Below are 11,352 nucleotides of genomic sequence, written 5' to 3'. Positions count from 1 at the left end.
AAGGCAGAATAGATAGTTTAGCGTAAGGAGTTAGCACATATTTCAAGGGATCATGCAAGGTGAAGTTGCTTGTTAACACCCTTCCAGTCATAGGGGGCAATGAAGGGGGGGAAGGGTTAGAGATTGTTGTAATAAGCTATAAATCCAGTGTCTCTGTTCAGTCCATGATTTTTAACATCCAGTAAAGTTATGAATGTAAGCTCTAGGCTCATCTTTTGAAAGTGTTGTTCAGATTGCCTTTGAGGATAAGGGCAGAGAGGTCAGATACAGAGTGATCACTTTGTGAAAAGTGTTCACCCATCGGTGACTGGGTGCTTTTGTCTTTTATCATTTTCCTGTGTGAGTTTGTTCAAAAGAGTAGTGGTTGTCTAGTTTCATCCACATAGTTGTTATTGGGACACTTAGTGTACTGGATGAGATACATCACATGTTGTAATAAGCATATGTAAGATCCATGGATCTTGAAAGGTGTGTTGTGGGCAGAGGTGGATTAAGGTTTCCTGGGGTCCTGGGCCAGACCAAGTAGGAGGCCCCTCCCACAACCCTTTTGCCTGCAGCCCGCAGCCACAGCCCCATCTCTTTCTGCCCCTTCCCTGGGGCTGGGACCTGCTCCTCTTCCACCCAGGGTCCCTCCCATTCTGCCCCCTACTGTAGCCCTGCAACCCCCTTTGCTCCTTTCTGCCACCCCCTCACTATGACCCCAAGACTGGAGAAGCTCTGTCCTCATGCCACAGCCCTGGGGCACAGTGGGGAGTGACAGCTCCTCCAGTCCCAGGGCCACAATGGGGGTTTGGCTTCCCCTCTGCACCTTCCATGCTTCTGTGGGGGACCAGGGTCGGGGCACTGGGGCTTCTCCCACTCCACCCACCCGGCACTTCTGTGAAAGAGTAGGGTTGGGCACCCGGGTTTCCTGTGCCATCCTGTGGCTTCTGCTGTGGACGTGTGAGGGGCACTGGGGCTTCCCCTGCCTGGGGGCTTCTGCTGTGGAAGGAGGCTGTTGGGGGTCCCCCATCCCATGGCTTCTGCCGGGGACGGGGGCCACTGGAGGGGGGCTTCCCCCATCCCGCCACCCAGTGCTGCTGCCAGGGAGCCAGGTTGGGCCTTGGGGTTTTCCCCAACCCTGCTCACCTGGCAGCCGGGGCTCCAGGCTTCCGCCGCCTGGTTGCAGATTTTTTACAAGGGCCCTTTAGTTGGCTGGTGCCCCTGGGCATTGGCCCAGTTAGCCCAGTGGCTAATCAGACACTGGTTGTGGGGTTGGGGGGTGTTGATCATTGTAGCAGTGGAGATATGTTGAAGGTTTTGCATCTATTGTTCTGGAAGGGTCTGGTGCTGCTTTGAGTTGGTGTGTTCTGGTCTGTGGGGAGCTTGCTTCTGATGATGAGCTTGGAGAGGCTGGATGGTTGTTTGAAATATTTACTGAACGTCCTCTTCTAGCCTTCATTCAGGATGTGGTCCCCTTTGAGTATGGGTTGTAAGTATTTCATGATACCCTATATGGGTGTGCAGTTGGAGGGGAGTTTATTTCCATACTGAAGCAGATTCTCTTGGGATATTTGGTTGGCCCATTCAATGATGCAATCTACTTCTCTGGTGGAGTGTTCTTTTTTGGTGAAGGTGGTTTTAAGTGTATTAAACTGTATACCCCCGACTTTCTACTTGAAGCATATTCTGTGGTATCTGAATGCCTGGCTATAGATTTCTTGGTGTGTTTGGGGGTGGTTACTGGATCTGTGAAGATACTGTGGGTGTCAGTTTATGAAAGTCAGGATTTTGTAACTGGATGTTGAGAGAATTTGTAATGGGATATAGAGCCTTTGAATCTAGACCAGAGTATAATGACTGAAGGTTATTACCGTCCCATGGCTCTTTGGTAACCTGTGTGAAATGATTCTGATCATGTCATTCCAGTTTCCAAAAGACAGACTTCTTTTTCCATCCTTTTACTGAAGATTCCCCTACATACATTAAAGCAGACTCAAGAATTGCTAGACTCATTGCTAATCCTAGACCTCTAGGTAGCAACAGCAGTGAGAAATTACTTCTTTTTCATCCCCAGCTTGCTTGGATACTCCTTGCTCTTGGATAAGTATTGAGTCATAGAGATACATGTGTTTGTCACCTTCAGATATTAATTTATGGAAGCTCAGTTATAGCAGGATTCTGGAATCTTACTGTTGTGTTATTTCATGCTATTGTTCAGGCACTGAAGTATAGATATTTGGTATGTACTGGGAATTTCTGGGATAATAGTGGAATTACAATATAATATGTATACAAACAGTTGTTCATTTAAGAATAATAAAGCAGAATGCAAGCAGCAAAATGTGTTTCTGTATATATGCAAGTTATTTTTTATTACTGATCTATCACAGTAACATATAATAGACAACAAACAAACAAAACCCCCAAACAAGTTATCAAACAACACATATAGAGGTGTGTTATAGATTACATAATTAGATTTTAACATAAATAAAACATTGCATTTCTATAGTGCCTGTAATTTCAGATCTGAGGCTATCAAAGTGCTTCAAAACATGAATAATCATAAAACTGTAGGGATGTAGTTTAGTATTATTATCTCTGTTTTAGAGGTAGGGATACTGGGGCACAGAGAGATTTATACTGCAGTAGGGGCCCCAATCAAAGATCATTGTACAAACTCAGAACAAAAAGACTGACTCCCTGTTCTGAGAAATTATTTTTCTTAAATTACCTTCTGCCTCTGAGTCCTGTGTGCTTACTGTAAGACTAGTGCAATATTTCTTTGGCATGCAAATTCTGAGCCTCCACTGTCTGAGATTTTATTTACATCACGGATGTAGATGATAGAACCAGTGCTCTCAATTTCTGCACGATTCCCTACTATGTCCAGTGATCTTCCAGTATTGTGGACAGACTAATTTTAATCATTCGTGTGTGTGTGTGTGTGTGTCTCTTCTTTGATCTGCCTAACAAATGTTTCACATGCAAGAAAACATTGTGTCTCACTTCATTGTCTAGGGATGAAGGGTCAAAGAGACTACATTACTACATTAGCGCCAATAGACTCATTCACTGTGGTGGCAAAGTACCTAACATCCTTCTGACCTGAAATCTACCACTGTTATTTAGTGGTTTTGCTTTTGGCAATGAGACTCTACCAGGGTAAGTATGAATTTATCCAATTTCTCAATGTCAACTGGCATTTATATAATAATTTTTTTTAATTATTTGTATTACACTAGTACCTAAAGGCCCCAAATCAGGACACCCTGGTACTAGATGCTCAACAAACATAGTAAGACACAGTCCTTGTCCTATACCAAGGGTCAGCAACCTTTCAGAAGTGGCGTGCTGAGTCTTCATTTATTTACTCTAATTTAAGGTTTCGCGTGCTGGTAATACATTTTCACATTTTTAGAAGGTCTCTTTCTATGTCTATAATATATAATGAAAGTATTGTTGTATGTAAAGTAAATAAGGTTTTTTAAATGTTTAAGAAGCTTCTTTTAAAATTAAATTGCAGAGCCCCCTAGACCTGGGCAGTGTGAGTGCCATTGAAAATCAGCTTGTATGCTGCCTGTGGCATACATGCCATAGGTTGCATACCCCTGTCCTATACAGTGCTACCAGAAGTGGGGTTTGAACCCACGCAGACATGCATCCATTGGATTTTAAGTCCAACACCTTAACCACTCGGCCATCCTGGTGCATATTTATAGCATCTCCCTTGCATTTTATTTTGCCCCTCAGTAGTGTTATTCCACAGAACAAATGTCCAGTGCAAACTCCTCCAGTCTCCTCTCCTGCTATTACCAATTGGCAGAGATATATGTGTTAAATTTAAAGAGAAAAGGAATCCACAGAAAGATCTTGAGGTGGAAGAATGAGGTAAATAGAGAATTGATATATATTTAGCAAAGGATAATGAAAAGTGTCAGCAAATATATAGAGGAGGAGAAAACCCCTAGACTGGAAAATATTTGAACTCGGACTACAGAGAGGGCCACCTTTTTCAAGCTAGACACATCTGGTGTGCCCACAAAGTCTTGCATTTCTATGCTGCCTGTCAGTTGCATGTATAAACTGGTGAAAAAGTGTGCACCATTATCCCATTTGTACATGCAAATATGTGGTTTGGATGGGGGTCTCTGAATATGCAGGTTGCTCGAGCTCATTCCTTCAGTGTGCAAGATCCTTTCCCTACCTTCCTCTTCCTTCAAGTAGCTCAGTCCCAGCTAGTGAACAACTTGGAGCTGGGCTGGGACAATGTGGAGTCTGGAAAGCTCTCCCTGAACCACCCACAGAGCACTACCTTCCCTGCTGGCAAACACGGCCTGTAATCTTCACCCACGCTGCAGGGGGAAGAGCGGGCACCCCACACAGAAGGACAACCTGAGGCTGGGCTGGGGAGAGGCGTCTGGCGTCCCGCGCCGAGGATCTCCGAGGGCTGATTGACAGGGCAGGCGGTCACATGATGCTGCCACGCCACTTTCCCATAGCCAGCGTGCAGGAGCAGCCACTGCTCTAGCCCGAGGGCGGGGAGGGGAGAATCTGGGAACAAACAAAGTTCCCGGCGCAGCAGCAGCAGGGAGCACGCGTAGCCCGGACGCTGCCTGTTCTGCCACCTCTCGCTCGCTTGGCCGGAGGGAAGCAGGCGCGCGGTTAGCGCCAGCCCTGCCCAGAGCCTCAGCCCCGTCCTGTCTCACCTACAGACAAAGGGGAAATCCCGGGGGCCAACGCAGCAGCGGGAGCAACAGCAACAGCTTGTACAAAAAGTTGCTGGGAGCCCGCCTGCAAAGGGGGCAGCTGGAGCCGCTTCCTACTCCCGAAGGACGCGGCGAGCGGGCGGAGGAAGGTGTCCGGGGGGTGGGAAGATTAAGCAGGACTTCTTCAGCTGGAAACGCTTCCTTTTGGTTTTTTTTTTTTATAATCGAGTGAGTGTTTTGCACCCGCTGCCGCTTGTTTGGGGCGGCTTCTGCAGCCGCTTGTCCCGGCCGCGGCGGTGGGAAGGCCGGGCGGGCGGGCGCAGGGGAGAGGCGCTGCCGCCCGGGGCGCTTCACGTGAAGCTGGAGCTCTCTGGTCCCGGGGTGCAGCGGGGCCGGGCACGCAGCGCCGTAGGTGAGCCGGTGAGTAAGCGCTAGTCCGGGGGCGGGATGCCGGCGCCCCCGTGGGGCAGGGGAGTTGTGCGCTGCTCCGGAGGGTCCTGCCTGAGAGCTCCCCCTGCGGGACTTGCTTGCTCTCTCCCCGCGTGGGGGGCGGGTGGAGGAGCCCCCGGCACGAACGGGGCGGGGGGTTCAGCCTGAGCCAGACCCTTCCGAGGGGAGCCAGGGCTCCCGGCCCGCGTGTGGGGCCGCGGGCGGCTCGTGCGGGGCTGCAGGTGCCTTTCCCGCCCCTCGCGCGGGGCTGGGGCGCGCGTGGGAAGAGCAATGCCCGTAAGGTGGTGTCTGCCTGCTGCTGCTGGTAACCGCCTGTGGGGTTGGCAGCAGGTCCCGAGGGAGGGGCCAGGGCGACGCCTGGACCCAAGGGGGTGCAGCCCCTCGCGGCTCAGGGGCCTTGCGGGCTGTGTCCGCTCTAGCGCTGCCCCGCCGCCGGTGGGGATGATCCAGATTGAGACCATAGGTGGAAGGGTTGCTCTGGGTCACTCGGGGGCGGAGAGGGGGGAGATGGTGGTGTGCCAGCTGAATCCAACTTGCAGCCCGCCTTGTTATTGCTCTAGTGATCTGACCTCTTGTTTGGTCACTTTCCCCTTCTCCCACCCAATTTGTTACAGTTGTTTCTCACCACATAACATCTTGAGGCTACTTCTTTCTCTCTTCTCCCCCGGCTCTACCTTTCTGCGGGTGTCATGTAGATGAAAACAGGTGTGTGTGTCGGGGGTGGGGAAAGATGGGATGATTAAGAAGAAAAAGTCACGCTCCTCTTTCATGTTATATGACTAAACTCCGTAGGAGACAAGTCACTGAACCCCCTATATAACTTTGTGAGGAGTGTATATATAAAGTTTGGGAACTGATCCAGGCTCTGGGGTAGTGGGCAAACAACTTCCTTCACAATTAGTAAGGGTTAATCCAGCCAGTCCCAGTTTGTTTCTGTTCTGTGGAGCGTGACTAGCAAGTGGTGAGGAAAATCTTAATAGTGGTTTGATTAGTGTTGCATTGGAAGAAAGGTGGAACTGATTTCCAAATACCTAAGATTTCAAAGTTAGGTATACAATGTTGATATTCCAGTTATGACAAGCTTCATAATTCTTGATCTTTGCCCCAAAGTCTCTTTGATGTCCCACCTAGATTTAAAGTGTAATGACTTCATTTTCATTTCACTTGTATATTTTGCACTTCCCAGTATACTAACATTAAGCAGTTTCCTTGGCTGTGTTTTTTCTGTGTGAATTGTAATCAGAGTAGAAAACAAATTTTAATCTTTTTTTCTTCGTGAGTTGTGTTAAAATGCTCTTTAATTGGAAAAGGAACAGACATTTTTAATGACAGTGATATTTATAATACTTGATATGCACTGAAAACATGTATGAATGTCAAGCATGTACCATTGTTCACATGCATAGATTTTAATAATTTCTGGTTTAATACAGGGAATGAGCACTTTACTTTTTTCCTTGTATATTTTAGGTATTGTTGCTGAACTAATCCTGTACATCGAAACTGTTTTTGGAAGGGTTAAGATTATACCAGAGAAGAATTTCAAGACTGTAAAAGGATGGCCAAGGTTTCAGATCAAGAGGAAGGACCTGGTGGAGAACACAATGAATTCAGTGATATCATTAAGTCCAGATCTGGTAGGTTGCAGAAAAACAAAGTTGTATATCTTTCTTTATAGATCATCGATGATGAAAATGTCAAATTATGTGATGCAAACTGCCATTTAATTGACAAATTCCTAGCCTCTGTTTGCCAGAAGCTGGGAATTAGCCACAGGGGATGGATTACTTGATGATTACCTGTTCTGTTGATTCCCTCTGGGGCACAGGCATTGGCCACTGTTGGAAGACAGGATACTGGGCTAGATGCACCTTTGATCTGACCCAGTGGGGCCCGTTCTTAAGTTCTTGCAACTTTTTTGTCTTTTTATACATTCATATAGTATCTAGCACTAGGAGGCCCTGATTCTAACTGGGGCTTCTTGATACAACTAAAGTGTGTGTGTGTGTGTGTATAAAAATAATAATTGAATATCTCTATATTGGTAACCAAATCTTTTTATTTAAGATCCACCTCCTGCATTATAATTACCTCTGGTTTTGTAAATAAGCACGTGTTTAAATAAGTGCTTACGCAACCAGGTTTTGGCGGCTGCTTCTGTGTTTATTTCGAGCTGTGGAAAATGGCTACTACAGGTTGCAACACTGTAAGGTGCTTTATATGTTTGTTAGTGTGCTGTAAAATGAATCTACTTTTTTTGACATACTACTGTCTGACGTTAGCACTACGGACATGTCCTGTACCAAAAACATTTGTGTCAAAGAAACAGTTTCTGGATAATGTTCTTTTCGGAATTATTTTTAAATGTTCTGCTTATGGGCCTTTCTGTAGTTCCTATCACTGTTGTATGTGAGTGCTTCACAAACATTAATGAAGTTATTCTTACAATAAGTAGGGAACTGTTACCCCGTTTTACAGATCGGTGCCACAAAAAGGTGAAATGACTTGCTTAAGGGCACCCAGGAAATCTTTTTGCAGAGACAAAAACTGAACACACTCCGATTCCTAATTCAGTGCTTTATCCTAAAGGCAGGGTATTTGTTATCCACAGTGTAACAAATTGGAACTTTTCCAATCATTTACTACAATAGTAACAAAATGGCTTTGTAATTACAAAATATATTTGTTTCCTAGTGTAAATGCAGGTAGATAAGACTCAAAATTATGTATATGCAATTAGTATAATCAGGTTATATATCAAATTAAGTAGGATACAAATTTGGGATCAGATCCAAAGCCCATTGAAGTCAGTGGCAATCTTTCAATTGATTTTTCAGATGTCTTTGCATCAGGCCTTTGATGCACTAAAAATGGAGATTCCTAAAAGCTGTGTTCATGAGTTCAGAGGGTGGAAAGCTTTTCTTAACTTCTGGAAGCACAGTTTGTGAAACAATATTTGTGGTTTCATTCATATTTTGTTTTTGAAGTTCTGGACCATATTTGACCTGGTTGGAAATGTCTACTATATGCCAAGGACTCTGGGTTGGTGAGCACCTGTTTTTGTGTGTTACAAATACTGTAACTTTTGCAGGCATTTTGCGGAATCATTGCTGTATTTGATAAGTCCTCTGTATAAACAGAATGTGCTGTAGTTTCCATTGTTCTGATATGGACCTACACCTATCTACAGTAGTCCTTCTTACTTTTCTCATTTCATAAATTAATTATATTTAAGATATTTTTATACTAAAATCAGGAATGACTTAATTCAACTCTTTAGCCTAAATTGAAAATTGAATTTTTTTTAATCCCATTTTCAAAACTCCTAAGAACTAAATTTGGATCTCAAGTATGTAGCATGCATCACTACATATTTTAAAGTTAATTATTACACTACATAGCTGAGATCTGAACCAGCCCCTATAACTAAGCCTGTGGGAGGGATTTTTTTAATGAAAGGGACATAATGTATCTAAGCATAGACAGCAACAAATTAAAGGCTAATTGCCAGGTCTAAAATATATATTTTGCATACTTTCCCCCTCCTCTTAACCCACTGAAAGAGAGAGAGAGAGAGAGAGAAAAAAAAGCTAAGTTAAATGGATATTCATGTTGGCACTTAAATGGAACACTGGGTTGCTTTCCATTAATCATTTGTATTTTCAGTTTGGGTTGCTGTTCATGCTAGAGATACAAATGGTCAGAGTCCAACAAAAATATTAATATAAAATAATTCACTTCTCATAAAATGCTCCCACATTATTTTTAACAGCTGATTTCACAAATATATTTTTGGGAGGATATGGGATGGGACAGAATAAGGAGTCTTTTATTTTGATTTTCTTATATGGTGAGGGAGGGTCTTTTTATTGTTTTTGCTTCTGAGATGTAAGTATGCACGCACAACTTTTCATTATTAGTGGAAGCAAGAAAACAGCTGCTTGTCAAATTTTATTTACACGTCAATTTAAATTGTCAGAATATTTGTTTAAAATGTCTCATTACTGTGGTGCAGGTTTTTTTTTTTTTTTTTTTTTAAATAGTAGGGATTATAAAAAAGCAGCTAATTTGAGTCCTCTGTGGGAGGGTAATATAGTGCCACTTATAAATAGGCTTGGCTGAATTCAGCCTTTCAATTTTTTAAAAATAATTTTGACACATCAGTATGTACTTTTAAGCATTTTTATCAATTTACATTTTCACTGTTGTGGAAAAGTGTTGGGGGTAGGAGCCAGACAATAATAAATAACCGTAGACCCTGAGATTCAAAACATTTAACTTTTTTCCAACTTTTCTTCCATTAATTATTTGTTCTTTTTCTAAATAAACAAAGCTGCCAAACAAGATGTTGTTTAAGATGCCTGGATTATTTTAATAATTTAGGGAGCAAAATTCAGCAGTAAAATAATAACTTGCGTTCAGTAGAATGTCAGAATTTAAAAAAAGGGGCAACAGGGAAAGAATATATAATATAAACCTAAGAAGACCATTCAAACTGAGTGTATGACCAATCTTTGTAAGATTTGATGCTTTAATTAGCTGGCTTTGGAAAATTCAGTAGCAGATAGTATGAATGCATAGAAAATTATAGAAATAGCTATTTTAATTGATGAAACCATTGATAGAAACTTGTGTTGAGCTAAAATGGTATTTACTCATGGTAATTTTATTAAAATACACCTTTACCCCGATATAATGCTGTCCTCGGGAGCCAAAAAATCTTACCGCGTTATAGGTGAAACCACGTTATATTGAACTTGCTTTGATCTGTCGGAGTGCACATCCTCCCCCGGAGCACTGCTTTACCGTGTTATATCCCAATTTGTGTTATATCCGGTAACGTTATATCGGGGTAGAGGTGTATATCAGGCCTTACAGATCTCCTAGGATATGTAGCATGTGTTGCATTGCATTTGTCTTCTGTTATTTCTCAATTTTATGGAATTAAAAATGAACTATAACTTAATTTAAAAATACCATTAATTTTAAAGAATATGGTATTTGCTATAAAAGTACAAAAAACACCCCAAAAAAAAAACGTTGAAACAACTTAAAAACATCATTTACACAAAGAAAAAGAATCCTGGGTTACACAATTTCATGACCAATTTGCAGGGGGATGAATCTTTTATATGCCTACCTTTTTAAAATAAAACATTAATGTCTTCAAAACTGTATCTTAAGAATATTTGGAAAAATATTAACGTTTATAGAAAAGTTTTGGTTCAAGATCTAGTTCTGTCATTCAAAGATTAAATTCACCATGTGTGGGAGTTCTTGTATGCTCAGATTGGGTGAGGGTGGTACATCATTCCTTTTTTTTTTTTTTTTTTTAAATTAGTAAGAGTTACCCAGTGCGTAAATGGCTCTAAACTGGGGCGGGCAAACTTTTTTTGGCCTGAGGGCTGCATCGGGTTTTGGAAACTGTATGAATGACCGGTTAGAGGAGGGGGTCGTGGCCCAACCCCCCTTTCCCAGGGGGACTCCTGCCTCACCCAACCTGCCCTGTTCCCTGACTGCCCCCCGCCGTCCCATCCAACCCCTCCTGTCATTTCTGATGCGCCCCCACTCCCGGACCCCTGCCCCACCTCTGCTCTAAACACATTTTTGAATGCATTACCAATTCTGTCATCTTCAGTGATCAGTAAGAAAGCATATTCCAAGACAGTGATGCACTTCTGTGGCCTTCGTAAGTCATAAATGCTTGAGAATACCCTGGTTGGTTTGACTAATCATAAACACATTTGGTTTCATTCAGTAACCTTTCTTGTAAAGCATAGTACTAAAGAAGAGTCTTTTGAGGGTGTGAGGAGTTTTTTTAAGTATATCTGATTAGGATTTATTAGTTATCAAATGTTGGAAGATACTCTACTTATAGTAGACAAATATAGGCACATACTCTGATTAGACAGTGTGTTAAAGCTGTATTGCATAATGATGTATTTTATTTTTAAAAACCTATTAAATGTTTAGAATAACATATGATTGTGACCAAAACTATATTGTGTAATAATTATTTTAATCCTGGCAATTACATGGAAGCCAACCCAAGGTTTGCAGAAGAACTGTATTTACTGTTAGCCTCTCTTCTTAGTGCACAAATATTAGTGTTTTTTTTTTTTTTTTTTTTGGAAAAACTATAGCATATCTGTTAATTGAATGGTTATATTAGGGTTTTAAGTAAAATATTTACCATCTTATATAGCAGGGG

The 11,352-nt window shown here is 42.6% G+C and overlaps 1 protein-coding gene and 1 non-coding gene across 4 annotated transcripts in view; one reads left to right on the top strand and one right to left on the bottom strand.

Moving 5' to 3' along the window:
- Window positions 1–3,609: 3,609 nt before the first annotated feature.
- TRNAL-UAA lies at window positions 3,610–3,692 on the bottom strand. The gene has a single exon. It is a non-coding gene; the product is annotated as a tRNA-Leu (tRNA).
- Window positions 3,693–4,503: 811 nt separating this feature from the next.
- The window catches only part of UTRN (utrophin), a 576,172-nt gene continuing 569,323 nt past the window's right edge, over window positions 4,504–11,352 (top strand). Inside the window, exons 1-2 of one of the 3 annotated variants that reach the window (XM_039528635.1) lie at window positions 4,504–4,919; window positions 6,612–6,778. In XM_039528635.1, coding sequence (XP_039384569.1) covers window positions 6,700–6,778 — 79 coding nt within the window. In that variant the 5' untranslated portion in view covers window positions 4,504–4,919; window positions 6,612–6,699. Of the gene's footprint in view, window positions 5,112–6,001; window positions 6,103–6,611; window positions 6,779–11,352 lie in introns of those variants that run through there. The other 2 variants (XM_039528634.1, XM_039528636.1) reach the window with 2 other exon arrangements.

The sequence above is a fragment of the Mauremys reevesii genome, linkage group 3 (genome assembly GCF_016161935.1).
Source record: "Mauremys reevesii isolate NIE-2019 linkage group 3, ASM1616193v1, whole genome shotgun sequence".
Classification (NCBI taxonomy): Eukaryota; Metazoa; Chordata; order Testudines; family Geoemydidae; genus Mauremys; species Mauremys reevesii.
This window is presented reverse-complemented; position numbering and strand designations above follow the sequence as displayed.